General features: G+C 65.8%; 1 protein-coding gene across 2 annotated transcripts; it reads right to left on the bottom strand.

Moving 5' to 3' along the window:
* Window positions 1-485: 485 nt before the first annotated feature.
* On the bottom strand, window positions 486-20,100 carry TGFB1I1 (transforming growth factor beta 1 induced transcript 1). Of its 2 annotated transcripts, none has more exons than XM_064499510.1 (11): window positions 19,921-20,100; window positions 16,444-16,598; window positions 15,485-15,534; window positions 15,271-15,386; window positions 14,046-14,145; window positions 12,264-12,369; window positions 12,026-12,160; window positions 10,232-10,405; window positions 9,199-9,280; window positions 7,480-7,671; window positions 486-4,229 (listed from the first exon to the last, which is right to left on the bottom strand). In XM_064499510.1, exons 1-11 carry the CDS (start codon window positions 19,991-19,993, stop codon window positions 3,826-3,828), a joined length of 1,587 nt encoding a protein of 528 aa, XP_064355580.1. In that variant the 5' UTR covers window positions 19,994-20,100; the 3' UTR covers window positions 486-3,825. The 2 variants fall into 2 exon arrangements, with proteins under 2 accessions (XP_064355580.1, XP_064355582.1); XM_064499512.1 differs by having other exon boundaries at window positions 3,826-4,229; window positions 7,480-7,628.
* Between the last annotated feature and the right edge of the window lie 163 nt (window positions 20,101-20,263).

Consider the following 20,263-nt stretch of genomic DNA (forward strand, 5'->3'; position numbering starts at 1 on the left):
GCCCCATAGACCTCTCAATCTGCCCCATAGACCTCCCCCACCTGCCCCATAGATTCCCCCAAACTGCCCCATAGACAATAGACCCCCCCACCTGCCCCATAGGCCCCCCCACCTGCCCCATAGACCTCAACCTGCCCCATAGAGCCCCCAACTTGCCCCATAGATCCCCCAACCTGCCCCATAGATCCCCCCAACCTGCCCCATAGACCCCCAACCTGCCCCAATGATACCCCACCTGCCCCATAGACCCCCCAACCTGCCCCATAGACCATAGGCCCCCCACCTGCCCCATAGATCCCCCACCTGCCCCAGAGACCCCCTAACCTGCCCCATAGATCCCCCACCTGCCCCATAGACCCCTCAACCTGCCCCATAGACCCCTAACCTGCCCCATAGATCCCCCCACCTGCCCCATAGACCCCTCAATCTGCCCCATAGACCCCCCAACCTGCCCCATAGATCCCCCAACCTGCCCCCCAACCTGCCCCACAGATCCCCCAACCCCATAAATACAAAATCTTCAGCCTGTGCAAGCAAAGAGCAAGTGCGACCCCGGGGGGCCCCCAGTGCCCCCCAGTGCCCCCCAGTAGCCTCCCAGTGCCCCACTGGGCCCCCCAGTGCCCCCCAGTAACCCCCCAGTGCCCCACTGGGCCCCCCAGTAACCCCCCCCAGCGCCCCATTGGGCTCCCCCAGCCCGGCCTGACCCGGCCCCTGTGGGGCAGCTGCCGGGATGGGACCTGGGGGGGGGAATCCATGGGTCAGCCCCACACTTGGGGGGAAATGCCGTGGGGCTGAGCCGTGGGTCAGGACCTCCTGGTGCCCCCATGGGCTATGGGGCACCACAAAGCATCATGGGAGATCCATGGGGGCTCCAAGCAGGATCCATGGGACGTCCCAGGAGGTCATGGGGGGGCTCTATGGGGCTCTATGGGGCTCTATGGGGCCGAGCCGTGGGTCAGGACATCTTCTTGGTGCCACCACGATGCATGAAGCCCCCTCAAACCACCATGTTGAATCCAAGCAGGCTGCAAGCAGGATCCATGGGACGTCCCAGGAGGTCATGGGGGGCTCTATGGGGCTCTATGGGGCCAAGCCGTGGGTCAGGACATCTTCTTGGTGCCACCACGATGCATGAAGCCCCCTCAAACCACCATGTCGAACCCAAGCAGGCTGCAAGCAGGATCCATGGGACGTCCCAGGAGGGTGTTGGGGGGCTCTATGGGGCTCTATGGGGCCGAGCTGTGGGTCTGGAGGCCTCCTTGGTGCCACCACGAGCCATGAGATCCCCTCAAACCATCACGGTGAATCCAAGCGGGCTCCAAGTAGGCTCCAAGCAGGCTCCATGGGACGTCCCAGGAGGTCATGGGGGGGCTCCGTGGGGCTCTATGGGGCCGAGCTGTGGGTCACGACATCTTGGTGCCACCACGATGCATGAAGCCCCCTCAAACCACCATGTCGAATCCAAGCAGGCTGCAAGCAGGATCCATGGGACGTCCCAGGAGGTCATGGGGGCTCTATGGGGCTCTATGGGGCCAAGCTGTGGGTCAGGATATCTTCTTGGTGCCACCATGATGCATGAAGCCCCCTCAAACCACCACGTCGAACCCCAGCGGGCTCCAAGCAGGTTGCAAGGAGGATCCATGGGACGTCCCAGGAGGGTGTTGGGGGGCTCTATGGGGCTCTATGGGGCCGAGCTGTGGGTCTGGAGGCCTCCTTGGTGCCACCATGAGCCATGAGATCCCCTCAAACCACCATGTCGAATCCTAGTAGGCTCCAAGTAGGTTGCAAGGAGGATCCATGGGACGTCCCAGGAGGGTGTTGGGGGGCTCTATGGGGCTCTATGGGGCCGAGCCGTGGGTCAGGACATCTTCTTGGTGCCACCACGATGCATGAAGCCCCCTCAAACCACCATGTTGAATCCAAGCAGGCTGCAAGCAGGATCCATGGGACGTCCCAGGAGGTCATGGGGGGCTCTATGGGGCTCTATGGGGCCAAGCCGTGGGTCAGGACATCTTCTTGGTGCCACCACGAGCCATGAAGCCCCCTCAAACCACCACGTCGAATCCAAGCGGGCTGCAAGCAGGATCCATGGGACGTCCCAGGAGGTCATGGGGGGGCTCTATGGGGCTCTATGGGGCTGAGCCGTGGGTCAGGACATCTTCTTGGTGCCACCACGATGCATGAAGCCCCCTCAAACCAGCACGTCGAACCCAAGCGGGCTCCAAGCAGGTTGCAAGCAGGATCCATGGGACGTCCCAGGGGGGCTCTATGGGGCTCTATGGGGCCGAGCCGTGGGTCAGGACTTCTTCTTGGTGCCACCACGATGCATGAAGCCCCCTCAAACCACCACGTCGAATCCAAGCAGGCTCCAAGCAGGTTGCAAGGAGGATCCATGGGACGTCCCAGGAGGTCATGGGGGGCTCTATGGGGCTCTATGGGGCCGAGCCGTGGGTCAGGACATCTTCTTGGTGCCACCACGATGCATGAAGCCCCCTCAAACCACCACGTCGAACCCAAGCGGGCTCCAAGCGGGCTCCAAGCAGGATCCATGGGACGTCCCAGGGGGGCTCTATGGGGCTCTATGGGACCGAGCCGTGGGTCAGGACATCTTCTTGGTGCCACCACGATGCATGAAGCCCCCTCAAACCACCACGTCGAACCCAAGCGGGCTCCAAGCAGGCTCCAAGCAGGCTCCATGGGACGTCCCAGGAGGGTGTTGGGTGGCTCTATGGGGCTCTATGGGGCCGAGCCGTGGGTCAGGACATCTTCTTGGTGCCACCACGATGCATGAAACCTCCTCAAACCACCATGTCGAACCCAAGCAGGCTGCAAGGAGGATCCATGGGACGTCCCAGGAGGGTGTTGGGGGGCTCCGTGGGGCTCTATGGGGCCAAGCCGTGGGTCAGGACATCTTCTTGGTGCCACCACGATGCATGAAGCCCCCTCAAACCACCATGTTGAATCCAAGCGGGCTCCAAGCAGGCTCCAAGCAGGATCCATGGGACGTCCCAGGGGGGCTCTATGGGGCTCTATGGGGCCAAGCTGTGGGTCAGGACATCTTCTTGGTGCCACCACGATGCATGAAGCCCCCTCAAACCACCACGTCGAACCCAAGCGGGCTCCAAGCAGGCTCCAAGCAGGCTCCATGGGACGTCCCAGGAGGTCATGGGGGGCTCTATGGGGCTCTATGGGGCCAAGCCGTGGGTCAGGACATCTTCTTGGTGCCACCACGATGCATGAAGCCCCCTCAAACCACCACGTCGAACCCAAGCGGGCTCCAAGCAGGATCCATGGGACGTCCCAGGAGGTCATGGGGGGCTCTATGGGGCTCTATGGGGCCAAGCCGTGGGTCAGGACATCTTCTTGGTGCCACCACGATGCATGAAGCCCCCTCAAACCACCACGTCGAACCCAAGCAGGCTCCAAGCAGGTTGCAAGCAGGATCCATGGGACGTCCCAGGAGGGTGTTGGGGGGCTCTATGGGGCTCTATGGGGCCAAGCCGTGGGTCAGGACATCTTGGTGCCACCACGATGCATGAAGCCCCCTCAAACCACCACGTTGAACCCAAGCGGGCTCCAAGCAGGATCCATGGGACGTCCCAGGAGGTCATGGGGGGCTCTATGGGGCTCTATGGGGCCGAGCCGTGGGTCAGGACATCTTCTTGGTGCCACCACGATGCATGAAGCCCCCTCAAACCACCATGTCGAATCCAAGCAGGATCCATGGGACGTCCCAGGAGGTCATGGGGGGCTCTATGGGGCTCTATGGGGCCGAGCTGTGGGTCAGGACATCTTCTTGGTGCCACCACGATGCATGAAGCCCCCTCAAACCACCACGTCGAACCCAAGCGGGCTCCAAGCAGGTTGCAAGCAGGATCCATGGGACGTCCCGGGGCGGGTCGGCGGGGGGGGGGGGGATCCGTGGGGCGCCCCACGGCGGCGTGGGGCCCCGCCGCGCCCCGTCACCCGAAGAGGCGTCGGAAGCAGGGCTGGCAGTAGGCCTTGCCCGCCTGCTCCTGGAAGGGCCCCTTGGCCAGGGGCCGGCGGCAGAAGGCGCAGACGAAGTGCTCGGGGTGGAAGCGCTGGGCCATGGCGGTGACGCAGCGGCCGGCGATGGGCTCCCCGCAGCCCCGGCACGCCTGGGCCCGGCCCCCGGCCGCGTGCCGCTCGCAGTAGGGCCGCCCCCCGGCCTCGAAGAAGGTGCCCGCCGCGAAGGGCGCCAGGCACTCCTGGGGACACGGGGACGTCAGGGGCGTGGGGACACAGGGATGGGGACATCTGGGACACGGGGACGTGGGGACGGGGACATCTGGGACACGGGGACGTGGGGATGGAGGTCACGAAGCTCTCCTGGGGGACATCAGGGACATGGGGACATGGGGACAGGGACATCTGGGACGTGGGGACATGGGGATGGGGACATCTGGGACGTGGGGACGTGGGGATGGGGACATCTGGGGCAGGGACGTGGGGATGGAGGTCACGAAGGTCTCCTGGGGGACATCAGGGACATGGGGACATGGGGACAGGGACATCTGGGACGTGTGGACATGGGGATGGGGACATCTGGGACACGGGGACGTGGGGATGGAGGGCACGAAGGTCTCCTGGGGACATCAGGGACATGGGGACATGGGGATGGGGACATCTGGGACAGGGACATGGGGATGGGGACATCTGGGACATGGGGACGTGGGGACGGGGACATCTGGGACACGGGGACGTGGGGATGGAGGACGTGAAGCTCTCCTGGGGGACATCAGGGACGTGGGGACATGGGGACAAGGGGACAAGGGGACAGGGACATCAAGGACATAGGGACGTGGGGATGGAGGGCACGAAGGTCTCCTGGGGACACGGGGACACGGGGACGTCAGGGACACCGGGGCGGCGGGGACATCAGGGACGTGGGGACGTGGGGATGGGGACATCTGGGACATGGGGACGTGGGGATGGGGACATCTGGGACACGGGGACGTGGGGATGGAGGGCACGAAGGTCTCCTGGGGACACAGGGATGGGGACATCTGGGGCAGGGACGTGGGGTTGGAGGGCACGAAGGTCTCCTGGGGACACGGGGACGTCAGGGACATGGGGACGTGGGGATGGGGACATCTGGGGCAGGGACGTGGGGATGGAGGACATGAAGCTCTCCTGGGGGACGTCAGGGACGTGGGGACGTGGGGATGGGGACATCTGGGGCAGGGACGTGGGGTTGGAGGGCACGAAGGTCTCCTGGGGACACGGGGACGTCAGGGACACCGGGGCGGCGGGGACGGTGGCGGTGGTGGGGACGTGGGGATGGGGACATCTGGGACACGGGGACGTGGGGATGGAGGGCACGAAGGTCTCCTGGGGGACGTCAGGGACATGGGGACATGGGGACATCCAGGACATGGGGACAGGGACATCAAGGACATGGGGACGTGGGGATGGAGGGCACGAAGGTCTCCTGGGGACACGGGGACATGGGGACGTCAGGGACACCGGGGCGGCGGGGACATCAGGGACGTGGGGACGTGGGGATGGAGGACATCTGGGACATGGGGACGTGGGGATGGGGACATCTGGGGCAGGGACATGAGGTTGGAGGGCACGAAGGTCTCCTGGGGACACGGGGACGTCAGGGACACCGGGGCGGCGGGGACGGCGGCGGTGGTGGGGACGTGGGGATGGGGACATCTGGGACACGGGGACGTGGGGATGGGGACATCCAGGACACGGGGACGTGGGGATGGAGGGCACGAAGGTCTCCTGGGGGACGTCAGGGACATGGGGACACGGGGACAAGGGGACAGGGACATCGAGGACATGGGGACGTGGGGATGGAGGGCACGAAGGTCTCCTGGGGGACGTCAGGGACACGGGGACATGGGGACAAGGGGACAGGGACATGGGGTTGGGGGGCAGAAAGCTCTCCTGGGGGACGTCAGGGACATGGGGACATGGGGACAAGGGGACAGGGACATCGAGGACACGGGGAAGTGGGGATGGAGGACATGAAACTCTCCTGGGGGACATCAGGGACACGGGGACGTGGCGACGGGGACATCCAGGACACGGGGACACGGGGAAGTCAGGGACACCGGGGTGGTGGGGTCATCAGGGACATGGGGACAAGGGGACAGGGACATCAAGGACACGGGGACGTGGGGATGGAGGGCACAAAGCTCTCCTGGGGGACATCAGGGACACGGGGACGTGGGGACAAGGGGACAGGGACATCGAGGACATGGGGACATGGGGATGGAGGACATGAAGCTCTCCTGGGGGACATCAAGGACATGGGGACGTGGGGATGGAGGGCGTGAAGCTCTCCTGGGGGACATCAGGGACATGGGGACATGGGGACAAGGGAACAGGGACATCAAGGACATGGGGACACTGGGATGGAGGACATGAAGCTCTCCTGGGGGACATCAAGGACATGGGGAGGCGGGGTTGGAGGGCACAAAGCTCTCCTGGGGGACGTCAGGGACACGGGCACATGGGGACAAGGGGACAGGGACATGGGGTTGGGGGGCAGAAAGCTCCCCTGGGGGACGTCAGGGACATGGGGACATGGGGACAAGGGGACAGGGACATCGAGGACACGGGGAAGTGGGGATGGAGGACATGAAACTCTCCTGGGGGACATCAGGGACGTGGGGACGTGGGGACAAGGGGACAGGGACATCAAGGACATGGGGACATGGGGATGGAGGGCGTGAAGCTCTCCTGGGGGACGTCAGGGACACGGGGACATGGGGAGAAGGGGACAGGGACATCAAGGACATGGGGACGTGGGGTTGGAGGGCACAAAGCTCTCCTGGGGGACGTCAGGGACATGGGGACATGGGGACAAGGGGACAGGGACATTGAGGACATGGGGACATGGGGTTGGAGGACATGAAGCTCTCCTGGGGGACATCAGGGACACGGGGACGTGGCGACGGGGACATCAGGGACACGGGGACACTGGGATGGAGGGCGTGAAGCTCTCCTGGGGGACATCAGGGACATGGGGACATGGGGACAAGGGGACAGGGACATCGAGGACACGGGGACATGGGGATGGAGGTCACGAAGGTCTCCTGGGGGACATCAGGGACACGGGGACATGGGGACAAGGGGACAGGGACATGGGGTTGGGGGGCACAAAGCTCCCCTGGGGGACATCAGGGACACGGGGACGTGGGGACGGGGACATCCAGGACACGGGGACACTGGGATGGAGGCCGTGAAGCTCTCCCGGGGTCGGGGCCATCAGGGCTGTCCGGGATGGGGACATGGGGACACGAATGGCTCTTGGGGACATGGGGGACACGGGGGGGGGGGCCGCTCACCCCACGGACAAAGCCCTGGGGGTGCCAGAGGGGACGTGGGGCCGTGGGGACGTGGAGCCCTCCCGGGGTCGGGGCCATCAGGGCTGTCCGGGATGGGGACATGGGGACACGAATGGCTCTTGGGGACACGGGGGACACGGGGGGGGCGGCTCACCCCGCAGACGAAGCACTCGGGGTGCCAGAGACCCTCGAGGGCGGCCACGTAGCCCTCCAGGATGGGCCGCCCGCAGCCCCGGCAGCGGCTGGCGAAGAGCTCGGCGAAGTCCTGCCGGCAGTACTGCTGGCCGTCCTTCTCCAGGAAGCCTGCGGGGACCCGCCGTGGGGACGCCGTGGGGACGCCGTGGGGCTGGGGGGGGCGGCCAGGGAGGTGGCACGGCGGGGAGACCCCCGCGGAGGTGATGGGGCGAGGGGATGGTGGTGGGAGCCCCGTGGAGGTGACAAGACACGGGGACATGGGGACATGGGGACACGAGGACATGGGGACATGGGGACACATGGGGCTGGTGGTGGGACCCCCATGGAGGTGATGGGACGTGGGGACATGGGGACACGAGGACATGGGGACGTGGGGATGGTGGTGGGACCCCCGTGGAGGTGATGGGACGTGGGGACATGGGGACACGAGGACATGGGGACGTGGGGATGGTGGTGGGACCCCCATGGAGGTGACGGGACGTGGGGACATGGGGACACGAGGACATGGGGACGTGGGGATGGTGGTGGGACCCCCATGGAGGTGACGGGACGTGGGGACATGGGGACACGAGGACATGGGGACGTGGGGATGGTGGTGGGACCCCCATGGAGGTGACGGGACGTGGGGACATGGGGACACGAGGACATGGGGACGTGGGGATGGTGGTGGGACCCCCGCGGAGGTGATGGGACGTGGGGACATGGGGACACGGGGACATGGGGACGTGGGGATGGTGGTGGGACCCCCGTGGAGGTGATGGGACGTGGGGACATGGGGACAAGGACATGGGGACGTGGGGATGGTGGTGGGACCCCCGCGGAGGTGATGGGACATGGGGACATGGGGACACGAGGACATGGGGACGTGGGGATGGTGGTGGGACCCCCGTGGAGGTGATGGGACGTGGGGACATGGGGACAAGGACATGGGGACGTGGGGATGGTGGTGGGACCCCCGCGGAGGTGATGGGACATGGGGACATGGGGACACGAGGACATGGGGACGTGGGGATGGTGGTGGGACCCCCATGGAGGTGATGGGACGTGGGGACATGGGGACACGAGGACATGGGGACGTGGGGATGGTGGTGGGACCCCCGTGGAGGTGATGGGACGTGGGGACATGGGGACACGAGGACATGGGGACATGGGGATGGTGGTGGGACCCCCATGGAGGTGATGGGACGTGGGGACATGGGGACACGAGGACATGGGGACATGGGGATGGTGGTGGGACCCCCATGGAGGTGATGGGACGTGGGGACATGGGGACAAGGACGTGGGGACATGGAGATGGTGGTGGGACCCCCGTGGAGGTGACAGGACATGGGGACATGGGGACAAGGCCATGGGGACATGGGGCTGGTGGTGGACCCCCGTGGAGGTGACAGGACCTGGGGACATGGAGACAAGGACATGGGGACGTGGAGGACATGGGGATGGTGGTGGGACCCCCGTGGAGGTGACAAGACATGGGGACATGGAGGATGGTGGTGGGACCCCCATGGAGGTGACAAGACACGGGGACATGGGGATGGTGGTGGGACCCCCGTGGAGGTGACAAGACATGGGGACATGGAGGATGGTGGTGGGACCCCCAGGGAGGTGACAGGACCTGGGGACATGGGGACACACGGGCACAAGGACCCGGGGCCGTGGGGACGCGGGTGACACCCACCTTCCTCGCCGAAGGGCCGCCCGCACTTGACGCAGCAGAAGTGCTCGGGGTGCCAGTTCTTGTCCAGCGCCGTCACCATTTTCTGCCCGAGGAAACGGGGGGGGGATGTCACCACCCACCCCGGGGGTCCCCCAGCACCCTTGGGTGCCCTCCACCACCCTTGGGTGTCCCATGAAACCCTTGGGTGTCCCATTGCGCCCTTGGGTGTCCCATGGCACCCTTGGGCATCCCCCAGCACCCTTGGGCGTCCCATGGCACCCTTGGGCGTCCCCCGGCACCCTTGGGTGTCCCACAGCACCCTTAGGCATCCCATGACCTTCTCGGATGTCCCATGGCACCCTTGGTCATCCCATGGCACCCTTGGGTGTCCCACGGCACCCTTGGGCATCCCCCAGCACCTTTGGGTGTCCTCCACCACCTTTGAGTGTCCCCCACCACCGTTGTGTGCCCCATGGCACCCTTGGACAGCCAATGGCACCCTTGGGTGTCCCCCAACACCCTTGGGTGTCCCACAACACCTTTGGGTGCCCTTCACCGCCCTTGGGCGTCCCCCACCACCACTGGGAGTCCCATGGCACCCTTGGGTGTCCACCACCACCCTTGGGCATCCCATGGCACCCTTGGTCATCCAATGGCACCCTTGGGTGTCCCCCAACACCCTTGGGTGCCCACCACCACCCTTGGGTGTCACCCAACCCTCTTGGGTGCCCTCCACCACCCTTGGGCATCCCGTGGCCTTCTTGGATGTCCCATGGCACCCTTGGGCGTCCCCCATCACCCCGTGTGCCCCATGGCACCCTTGGTCACCCAATGGCACCCTTGGACGTCCCACAGCACCCTTGGACGTCCCACAGCACCCTTGGGTGTCCACCACCACCCTTGGGTGCCCCCCAACACCCTTGGGTGCCCTCCACCACCCTTGGACGTCCCCCATCACCCCTGGGACCACCCTGTTTGGCGCCGAGCCCCCCCAGGCCCTCCACCACTGCCCCCCCCAGGGGAGGGCACCCGGGGGCACCCATGGGCGCCTCACGTCGAGGATGGGCTGGGCGCACTGGCCGCAGCGGGGCGCGAAGAGCTGGAAGTAGTCGCGCTCGCAGTAGGGCGCCCCGTCCTTCTCGAAGAAGGTGCTGCCCCCCAGCGCCCGCTGGCAGTGGGCGCAGACGAAGTGCTCGGGGTGCCACGCGCACCCCAGGGCCGTCACCACCTGCGGGGGGGGGGGTGGGGGTCAGGGGGCGGCACCCCGGGCCCCGTATTGGGGGGCGTCTCCCTTGGGTCGCCCCATGTTGACGTGCTTCTCCATTGGGTCGCCCCATGTTGGGGGGCGTCTCCCTTGGGTGACCCCATATTGACGTCCGGCACCCCGATGTCACCCCACATTGGGGTCTGGCACCCTTGGAGGACCCCAACGTTGGGGTGCACCACCCTGGACCCCATATTGGGGGGCGTCTCCGTTGGGTCGCCCCATATTGATGTTCAGCACCCCGATGTCACCCCACATTGGGGTCCAGCACCCTTGGAGGACCCCAACGTTGGGGTGCACCACCCTGGACCCCATATTGGGGGGCGTCTCCGTTGGGTCGCCCCATGTTGACGTGCGTCTCCCTATATTGCCCCATATTGATGGTCGGCACCCCGGTGTCACTCCACATTGGGGTCCACCACCCTTGGAGGACCCCAATGTTGGGGTGCACCACCCTGGACTCCATATTGGGGGGCGTCTCCCTTGGGTCGCCCCATGTTGACGTGCGTCTCCCTTGGGTCGCCCCATGTTGACGTCCGGCACCCTGGTGTCACCCCACACTGGGGTCCAGCACCCTTGGAGGACCCCAACGTTGGGGTGCACCACCCCGGACCCCATATTGGGGGGCGTCTCCCTTGGGTCGCCCCATGTTGACGTGCTTCTCCGTTGGGTCGCCCCATGTTGACGTGCGTCTCCCTTGGGTCGCCCCATATTGACGTCCGGCACCCCGGTGTCACCCCACATTGGGGTCCGGCACCCTTGGAGGACCCCAACGTTGGGGTGCACCACCCTGGACCCCATATTGGGGGGCATCACCCCAGTGTCACCCCATATTGAGGTCCACCACCCCGGTGTCACCCCATATTGAGGTCCACCACCCCGATGTCACCCCATATTGACGTCCGGCACCCCGGTGTCACCCCACATTGGGGTCCGGCACCCTTGGAGGACCCCAGCGTTGGGGTGCACCACCCTGGACCCCATATTGGGGGGCATCACCCCAGTGTCACCCCATATTGAGGTCCACCACCCCGATGTCACCCCATATTGACGTCCGGCACCCCGGTGTCACCCCACATTGGGGTCCGGCACCCTTGGAGGACCCCAACGTTGGGGTGCACCACCCTGGACCCCATATTGGGGGGCATCACCCCAGTGTCACCCCATATTGAGGTCCACCACCCCGGTGTCACCCCATATTGAGGTCCACCACCCCGATGTCACCCCATATTGACGTCCGGCACCCCGGTGTCACCCCACATTGGGGTCCGGCACCCTTGGAGGACCCCAACGTTGGGGTGCACCACCCTGGACCCCATATTGGGGGGCATCACCCCGGTGTCACCCCATATTGAGGTCCACCACCCCGGTGTCACCCCATATCGACGTGCAGCACCCCGGTGTCACCCCACATTGGGATCCACCACCCTTGGAGGACCCCAGCGTTGGGCTGCACCACCCAACGTCAACCGGCATCCCGCTCGGGTCAACCCAACGCTGGGCTGCGGCACCCCGGGGGGTGGGGGGTGTCCCCCACATCGGGCCGCACCCCCGCCGGGTGCCCCCACCCCCGGCGTCACCCACCTGCCCGGCGATGGGCTTCCGGCAGGCGCCGCAGACCCCCTTGGACCCCGTGGGCACCCCGCGGCGGCTCAGGTCCGACTGTAGCAGCACCAGCATGGAGTCCAGGCTGCCGGGCGCCGGCTGTTGCGGCGGCGGCTGTGTGCGGGGGGGGGGAAACCACGGCGTCACCCGTGGGTGCTGCATTTGGGGGGGGGGGGGTCACCCGGGCGCGTCCCGCCCCACGCCGCGCCCCACTCACGGTGCTGCGGAGGCGGAAGTCGGAGAGGGAGGCCATGAGGCGGTCGAGCTCCTGGGTGGCCGAGGAGGCCGAGGGCGGCGCCGGGGGGGGCCCCGGGGTGCTGGGTCTGGGGGGGGGGGGGGGGGGACACGCGTGTGGTCAGGGTGATGCCGGGGGGGGCACCCGTGGGGTGACACGTCCCCGTGCGCTGTGTTAGGTGGAGAACCCTGTGGTGACCCCATCTTGGGGGGCAGCACCCCATGGTGACCCCATCTTGGGGGGCAGCACCCTTGGGTGGCCCCATCTTGGGGGGCAGCACCCCATGGTCACCCCACGTTGGGGGGCAGCACCCTTGGGTGACCCCATCTTGGGGGCAGCACCCTTGGGTAGCCCCATCTTGGGGGGCAGCACCCCATGGTCACCCCACGTTGGGGGCAGCACCCTTGGGTGACCCCACGTTGGGGGGCAGCACCCCATGGTCACCCCACATTGGGGTGCAGCACCCTTGGGCGACCCCATCTTGGGGGGCAGCACCCCATGGTCACCCCACATTGGGGGCAGCACCCTTGGGTGACCCCATGTTGGGGGGCAGCACCCCATGGTGGCCCCATGTTGGGGGGCAGCACCCCATGGTCACCCCACGTTGGGTGCAGATGCCTGGTGTCACCGCACGTTGGGGTGCAGCACCCTTGGGTGACCCCATGTTGGGGGGCAGCACCCCATGGTCACCCCACGTTGGGTGCAGATGCCCGGTGTCACCCCACGTTGGGGGGCAGCACCCTTGGGTGACCCCACATTGGGGTGCAGCACCCTTGGGTGACCCCATGTTGGGGGGCAGCACCCCATGGTCACCCCACGTTGGGTGCAGATGCCCGGTGTCACCCCACGTTGGGGGGCAGCACCCTTGGGTGACCCCACATTGGGGGGCAGCACCCTTGGGTGACCCCATCTTGGGGGGCAGCACCCCATGGTCACCCCACGTTGGGTGCAGATGCCCGGTGTCACCCCATCTTGTAGGGCAGCACCCTTGGGTGACTCCATCTTGTGGGGCAGCACCCCATGGTGACCCCATGTTGGGGGGCAGCACCCTTGGGTGACCCCACGTTGGGGGGCAGCACCCCATGGTCACCCCACGTTGGGGGGCAGCACCCCATGGTGACCCCATCTTGGGGGGCAGCACCCCATGGTCACCCCACCTTGGGGGGCAGCACCCCATGGTGACCCCATCTTGGGGGGCAGCACCCCATGGTCACCCCACCTTGGGGGGCAGCACCCCATGGTCACCCCACGTTGGGGACAGCACCCTTGGGTCACCCCACATTGGGGGGCAGCACCCCATGGTCACCCCACGTTGGGTGCAGATGCCTGGTGTCACCCCATGTTGGGGGGCAGCACCCTTGGGTGACCCCATGTTGGGGGGCAGCACCCCATGGTCACCCCACGTTGGGGGGCAGCACCCCATGGTCACCCCATCTTGGGGGGCAGCACCCTTGGGTGACCCCACGTTGGGGGGCAGCACCCCATGGTCACCCCACGTTGGGGGGCAGCACCCTTGGGTCACCCCATCTTGGGGGGCAGCACCCCATGGTGACCCCATCTTGGGGGGCATCACCCCATGGTCACCCCACATTGGGGGCAGCACCCTTGGGTGACCCCATCTTGGGGGGCAGCACCCCATGGTCACCCCACGTTGGGGGGCAGCACCCCATGGTCACCCCATCTTGGGGGGCAGCGCCCCACGGTCACCCCATATGGGGGTGCACCCCCTTGGGGGGGGTCCCCGGCCCCACGGGTGCCACTCACCGCGGCGGGGACGCCCCGTCTTCGGCCTCCTCCTCCTCCTCCTCCGCCTTCTTCTCCCCGTCGGGGCCCTTCAGCGGCGGGAACTGGGCCAGGATCTCGTCTGCCGCGGGGGGACGGGGCGGGTCGGGGTCTCCGGGGTGGATTTTGGGGGTCCCCAGGGTGGGTTTGGGGTCCCCAGGGTGGATTTGGGGGTCTCCAGGGTGGATTTGGGGTCCCCAGGGCGGTTTCGGGTCTCCAGGGTGGATTTTGGGGGTCCCCTGGGTGGGTTTGGGGTCTTCAGGGTGGATTTGGGGTCTCCAGGGTGGATTTTGGGGGTCCCCAGGGTGGATTTGGGGTCCCCAGGGTGGATTTGGGGGTCTCCAGGGTGGTTTTGGGGGTCCCCAGGGTGGATTTGGGGTCCCCAGGGCGGTTTCGGGTCTCCAGGGTGGATTTTGGGGGTCCCCTGGGTGGGTTTGGGGTCTTCAGGGTGGATTTGGGGTCTCCAGGGTGGATTTTGGGGGTCCCCAGGGTGGATTTGGGGTCCCCAGGGTGGATTTGGGGGTCTCCAGGGTGGTTTTGGGGTCTTTGGGGTGGATTTGGGGTCCCCATGGTGATTTTGGGGTCCCCAGGGTGAGTTTGGGGTCTCTGGGGTGGTTTTGGGGGTCTCCAGGGTGGTTTTGGGGGTCCCCAGGGTGGTTTGGGGTCTCTGGGGTGGTTTTGGGGTCCCCTGGGTGGGTTTGGGGTCCCCGGGGTGGATTTTGGGGGTCCCCAGGGTGGTTTTGGGGTCTCTGGGGTGGTTTGGGGGGTCTCCAGGGTGGATTTGGGGTCCCCAGGGTGGGTTGGGGTCTCCAGGGTGGATTTTGGGGGGTCTCCAGGGGGTTTTGGGGGGTCTCCAGGGTGGTTTTGGGGGTCCCCAGGGTGGTTTGGGGTCTCTGGGGTGGTTTTGGGGTCCCCTGGGTGGGTTTGGGGTCTCTGGGGTGGTTTTGGGGGTCTCCAGGGTGGATTTTGGGGTCTCCAGGGTGGTTTTGGGGGTCCCCAGGGTGGTTTGGGGGTCTCCAGGGTGGATTTTGGGGTCCCCAGGGTGGATTTTGGGGGTCCCCAGGGTAGTTTTGGGGTCCCCAGGGTGGTTTTTGGGGTCCCTGGGAGGTTTTTTGGGGTCCCAGGGTATTTTGGGGTCCCTGTTTTTTTGGGGGGTCCCCGGGTGTTTTGGGGTCCCCGTTTTTGGGGGGGGGGGTCCCCGGGGTACCTGCGATGGAGCAGTGGGTGACGTCGAGGTCTCGCAGGAGCCGGTCGAGCTCGCCCAGGCCGGGGGCCGTCGGGGACCGGGGGGGGCCGCGGGGGGGCCGGGCCTTGTGCACGGTGCTGGGTTGGGGGGGGGGGACACACACAGGGTGGGGGCCTGTCCCACCGCGTCCCCGTCCCCGGTGTCCCCCCCCCCACCCCCAGTGTCCCCAATGTACCTGTAGAGCTGCTCGGTGTCACCCCCCGCCGGGGGGGCCCCGCTGGGCGCCTGGGCACCGGCACGCGGGGGGTTAATGGGGACATTGGGGGGGGGGGCCTGGCGGTGTGTGTCCCCCCCCCCCCGTTGTGTCCCCAACGATGTCCCCATCCTGGGGGCATTGAGGTGCCCAATGTCCCCCTGTCCCCAAGGTCCCCCATGTCCCCATGTCCCCATGTCCCCAATGTCCCCAAACTCCCCATCCCCCATGTCCCCATCCTCGGGGTCCCCAATGTCCCTGATGTCCCCAAGACCCCCCCATCCCCAAGGTCACCATCCGTGGGGTCCCCAATGTCCCCAAGACCCCCATCCCCCATGTCCCCATGTCCCCAAGGTCCTCCATCCCCCATGTCCCCATCCGTGGGGTCCCCAATGTCCCCAAGACCCCCATCCCCCATGTCCCCATGTCCCCAAGGTCCCCCATCCCCCATGTCCCCATCCGTGGGGTCCCCAATGTCCCCATGTCCCCAAGGTCTCCCATCCCCCATGTCCCCATCCTCAGGGTCCCCAATGTCCCCATGTCCCCAAGACCCCCATCCCCAAGGTCACCATCCTTGGGGTCCCCAATGTCCCCATGTCCCCAAGATCTCCATCCCCCATGTCCCCATCCTCAGGGTCCCCAATGTCCCCGATGTCCCCAAGACCCCCACCCCCATGTCCCCATCCTTGGGGTCCCCAATGTCCCCATGTCCCCAAGATCTCCATCCCCCAATGTCCCCATCCTCGGGGTCCCCAATGTCCCCGATGTCCCCAAGGTCCCCCATCCCCCAATGTCCCCATCCTCAGGGTCCCCAATGTCCCCCGTGTCCCCAAGACCCCCATCCCCCATGTCCCCATCCGTGGGGTCCCCGATGTCCCCAAGCCCCCCCAGATGCCTCCACCGTGTCCCCCCCCCCCCTCCCCGCGGTGGCCGGGGCTCACGGGGCCGCAGGGGGGCGGCGGGGGCCGGGGGGGGTCCCCGGGGGTCCCGGGGGTCCCGGCGGGGGGGTCCGGGGGTCCGGCGGGCGCCTGGGGCAGCAGCACCGGGTGTCGGCCCAGGTGGCAGCTCGTGGTCTCCAGGTCGGCCAGCAGCGCGTCTGGGGGGGGGCGGCGTTGAGGGGGGGGCGTCGGGGGGGGCCCAGGCGTCCGGGGGGGCCCAGGCGTCCGGGGGGACCCGTGGGATCGTCCCCCCCCTGGGTGAGGGGGGGGTGGGATGGGGGGAAGGAGACAGGGAGGATGGAGGAGATGGAGATGGAGGAGATGGAGATGGGATGGAGGGAAGGAGATGGAGATGGAGGAGACGGGATGGAGGGAAGGAGACGGGATGGAGGAGAGGGGATGGGAGGAAGGAGATGGGATGGAGTGAAGGAGACAGAGATGATGGAGGAGACGGGATGGGAGGAAGGAGATGGGATGGAGGAGAGGGGATGGAGGGATGGAAATGGAGGTGATGGAGGAGATGGAGATGGAGGGAAGGAGACAGGGACGATGGAGGAGACGGGATGGGAGGAAGGAGATGGGATGGAGGGAAGGAGAGAGGATGGAGGGAAGGAGAGATAATGGAGGAGACGGGATGGAGGGAAGGAGACAGAGATGATGGAGGAGATGGGATGGGGGGAAGGAGATGGGATGGAGGGAAGGAGACATGATGGAGGGAAGGAGAGATAATGGAGGAGACGGGATGGAGGGAAGGAGACAGAGATGATGGAGGAGATGGGATGGGAGGAAGGAGACGGGATGGAGGGAAGGAGACATGATGGAGGGAAGGAGAGATAATGGAGGAGACGGGATGGAGGGAAGGAGACAGAGATGATGGAGGAGATGGGATGGGGGGAAGGAGATGGGATGGAGGGAAGGAGATGGAGATGATGGAGGAGATGGAGATGGAGGGAAGGAGACGGGATGGAGGGAAGGAGATGGAGATGATGGAGGAGATGGGATGGAGGGAAGGAGACGGGATGGAGGAGAGAGGATGGAGGGAAGGAGATGGAGGTGATGGAGGAGACGGAGATGGAGGGAAGGAGACGGGATGGAGGAGAGAGGATGGAGGGATGGAAATGGAGGTGATGGAGGAGATGGAGATGGAGGGAAGGAGACAGGGACGATGGAGGAGATGGGATGGGAGGAAGGAGACAGGATGGAGGAGACGGGATAGGGGGAAGGAGATGGAGATGATGGAGGAGACGGGATGGGAGGAAGGAGACAGGGAGGAGGGAAGGAGATGGGATGGAGGGAAGGAGATGGAGATGGAGGAGACGGGATGGGTGGAAGGAGATGGGATGGGAGGAAGGAGACAGAGACAATGGAGGAGATGGGATGGAGGGAAGGAGACAGGGATGGAAGGAAGGAAATGAAGATGGAGGAGATGGGATGGAGGGAAGGAGATGGAGATGGAGGAGATGGGATGGGAGGAAGGAGACAGGGAGGATGGAGGAGACGGGATGGAGGGAAGGAGATGGAGGTGATGGAGGAGACGGGATGGAGGGAAGGAGACAGGATGGGGGGGAAGGAGATGGGATGGAGGGAAGGAGATGGAGGTGATGGAGGAGATGGGATGGAGGGAAGGAGATAGAGATGATGGAGGAAACAGGATGGAGGGAATGAGACAGGATGGAGGAGACGGGATGGGGGAAGGAGATGGAGATGATGGAGGAGACGGGATGGGAGGAAGGAGACAGGATGGAGGGAAGGAGACAGGATGGGGGGGAAGGAGATGGGATGGAGGGAAGGAGACAGGGACGATGGAGGAGATGGGATGGGAGGAAGGAGACAGGAAGGAGGGAAGGAGACAGGGAGGATGGAGGAGACGGGATAGGGGGAAGGAGATGGAGGTGATGGAGGAGACGGGATCGGGGGAAGGAGACAGGATGGAGGGAAGGAGATGGGATGGAGGGAAGGAGACAGGCAGGATGGAGGAGACGGGATAGGGGGAAGGAGATGGGATGGAGGGAAGGAGACAGGCAGGATGGAGGAGATGGGATGGAGGGAAGGAGACAGGCAGGATGGAGGAGACGGGATAGGGGGAAGGAGATGGAGATGATGGAGGACATGGAATGGGGGGAAGGAGACGGGGCCGACGGAGGAGTGCGGGATCACAGGGACCGAACGGAGCAGACGGGGATCAGGATGGAGGGAACGAAGCAGGGCCGACGGAGGGACGCGGATGGAGGGGACGGGACGGCCGCGGATGGAGGGATGTGGGACAGACGGACACGGGATGGAGGGAACGAGACGGGGCCAACGGATGGACGCGGGATGGGAGGAATGAGACAGACGGATGCAGACGGAGGGTATGAGACGGACGGAAGCGGATGGAGGGAACGAGACAGACGCAGACAGAGGGAACGGGACGGACAGACGCGGGATAGAGGGAACGAGACGGACACAGATGGAGGGAATGAGACAGACGTGGATGGAGGGAATGGGACAGACATGGACAGAGGGAAGGAGACAGACGGATGCGGATGGAGGGAACGAGACAGACACGGATGGAGGGAATGGGACGGATGGATGGAGATGGAGGGAAAGAGATGGACACGGATGGAGGGAACGAGACGGACACAGATGGAGGGAATGGGACGGACGGATGGAGATGGAGGGAACGAGACAGACGCAGACAGAGGGAACGGGACGGACAGACGCGGGATGGAGGGAACGAGACGGACACAGATGGAGGGAATGAGACAGACGTGGATGGAGGGAATGGGACAGACATGGACAGAGGGAAGGAGACAGACGGATGCGGATGGAGGGAACGAGACAGACACGGATGGAGGGAATGGGACGGATGGATGGAGATGGAGGGAAAGAGATGGACACGGATGGAGGGAACGAGACGGACACAGATGGAGGGAATGGGACGGACGGATGGAGATGGAGGGAACGAGACAGACGCAGACAGAGGGAACGGGACGGACAGACGCGGGATGGAGGGAACGAGACGGACGGACACAGATAGAGGGAAGGAGACAGACATGGACGGAGGGAAGGAGACGGACGGAGGCGGATGGAGGGAACGAGACAGAGGGATGTGGAAGGAGGGAACGAGACAGACGCGGACGGAGGGAAGGAGACGGACAGATGCGGACGGAGGGAACGAGACGGACGGACACGGATGGAGGGAAGGAGACGGACGGAGGCGGATGGAGGGAATGAGACAGAGGGATGTGGAAGGAGGGAACGAGACAGACGCGGACGGAGGGAAGGAGACGGACAGATGCGGACGGAGGGAACGAGACGGACGGACACGGATGGAGGGAAGGAGACAGACGGAGGCGGATGGAGGGAAGGAGACAGACGTGGACGGAGGGAAGGAGACAGACGGAGGGAAGGAGACGGACACGGATGGATGGAAGGAGACGGACGGAGGCAGATGGAGGGAACGAGACAGCGGCGGGACGGAGGGACGCGGGGCCTCACCCAGGTCGTCCATGGCGGGGGCCGGGCGCGGCCCCCCCCGGCACCGCCCCGCGCGGGGCCCCGCGGTGCCCATGTAAGGAAGCGCCCGGACGCCTGGGCCCCGCGGCGGGAAGGGGCCGGCCCGGACGCCTGGGCCCCTGGGCGGGAAGGGAAGGAGGGTCTTGGACTTCGGAAGGGGCCGGCCCGGACGCCTGGGCCCCGGGACAAGGCGGGGGGGGGGAGGATGCGGGAGGATGGGACAGACCCGGACGCCTGGGCCCCTTGTTGGGGGGGTACCCGGACGCCTGGGCCCCTTTTTGGGGAGCACCCAGACGCCTGGGCCCCTTGTGTGTGTGTGGGGGGG

Source organism: Dromaius novaehollandiae, chromosome 30, assembly GCF_036370855.1.
Source record: "Dromaius novaehollandiae isolate bDroNov1 chromosome 30, bDroNov1.hap1, whole genome shotgun sequence".
NCBI classification, from domain to species: domain Eukaryota; kingdom Metazoa; phylum Chordata; class Aves; order Casuariiformes; family Dromaiidae; genus Dromaius; species Dromaius novaehollandiae.

Excerpts from the sequence above, each read along its gene's own strand:
- TGFB1I1 (XM_064499510.1), bottom strand. The coding sequence starts at position 19,993 with ATGGGCACCGCGGGGCCCCGCGCGGGGCGGTGCCGGGGGGGGCCGCGC. Across the intron at positions 15,535-16,443 it reads CGCCGCCCCCCTGCGGCCCC|GCGCCCAGCGGGGCCCCCCC; the intron begins GTGAGCCCCGGC and ends GCCGGTGCCCAG. Across the intron at positions 10,406-12,025 it reads GGAAGCCCATCGCCGGGCAG|GTGGTGACGGCCCTGGGGTG; the intron begins GTGGGTGACGCC and ends CCCCCCCCGCAG.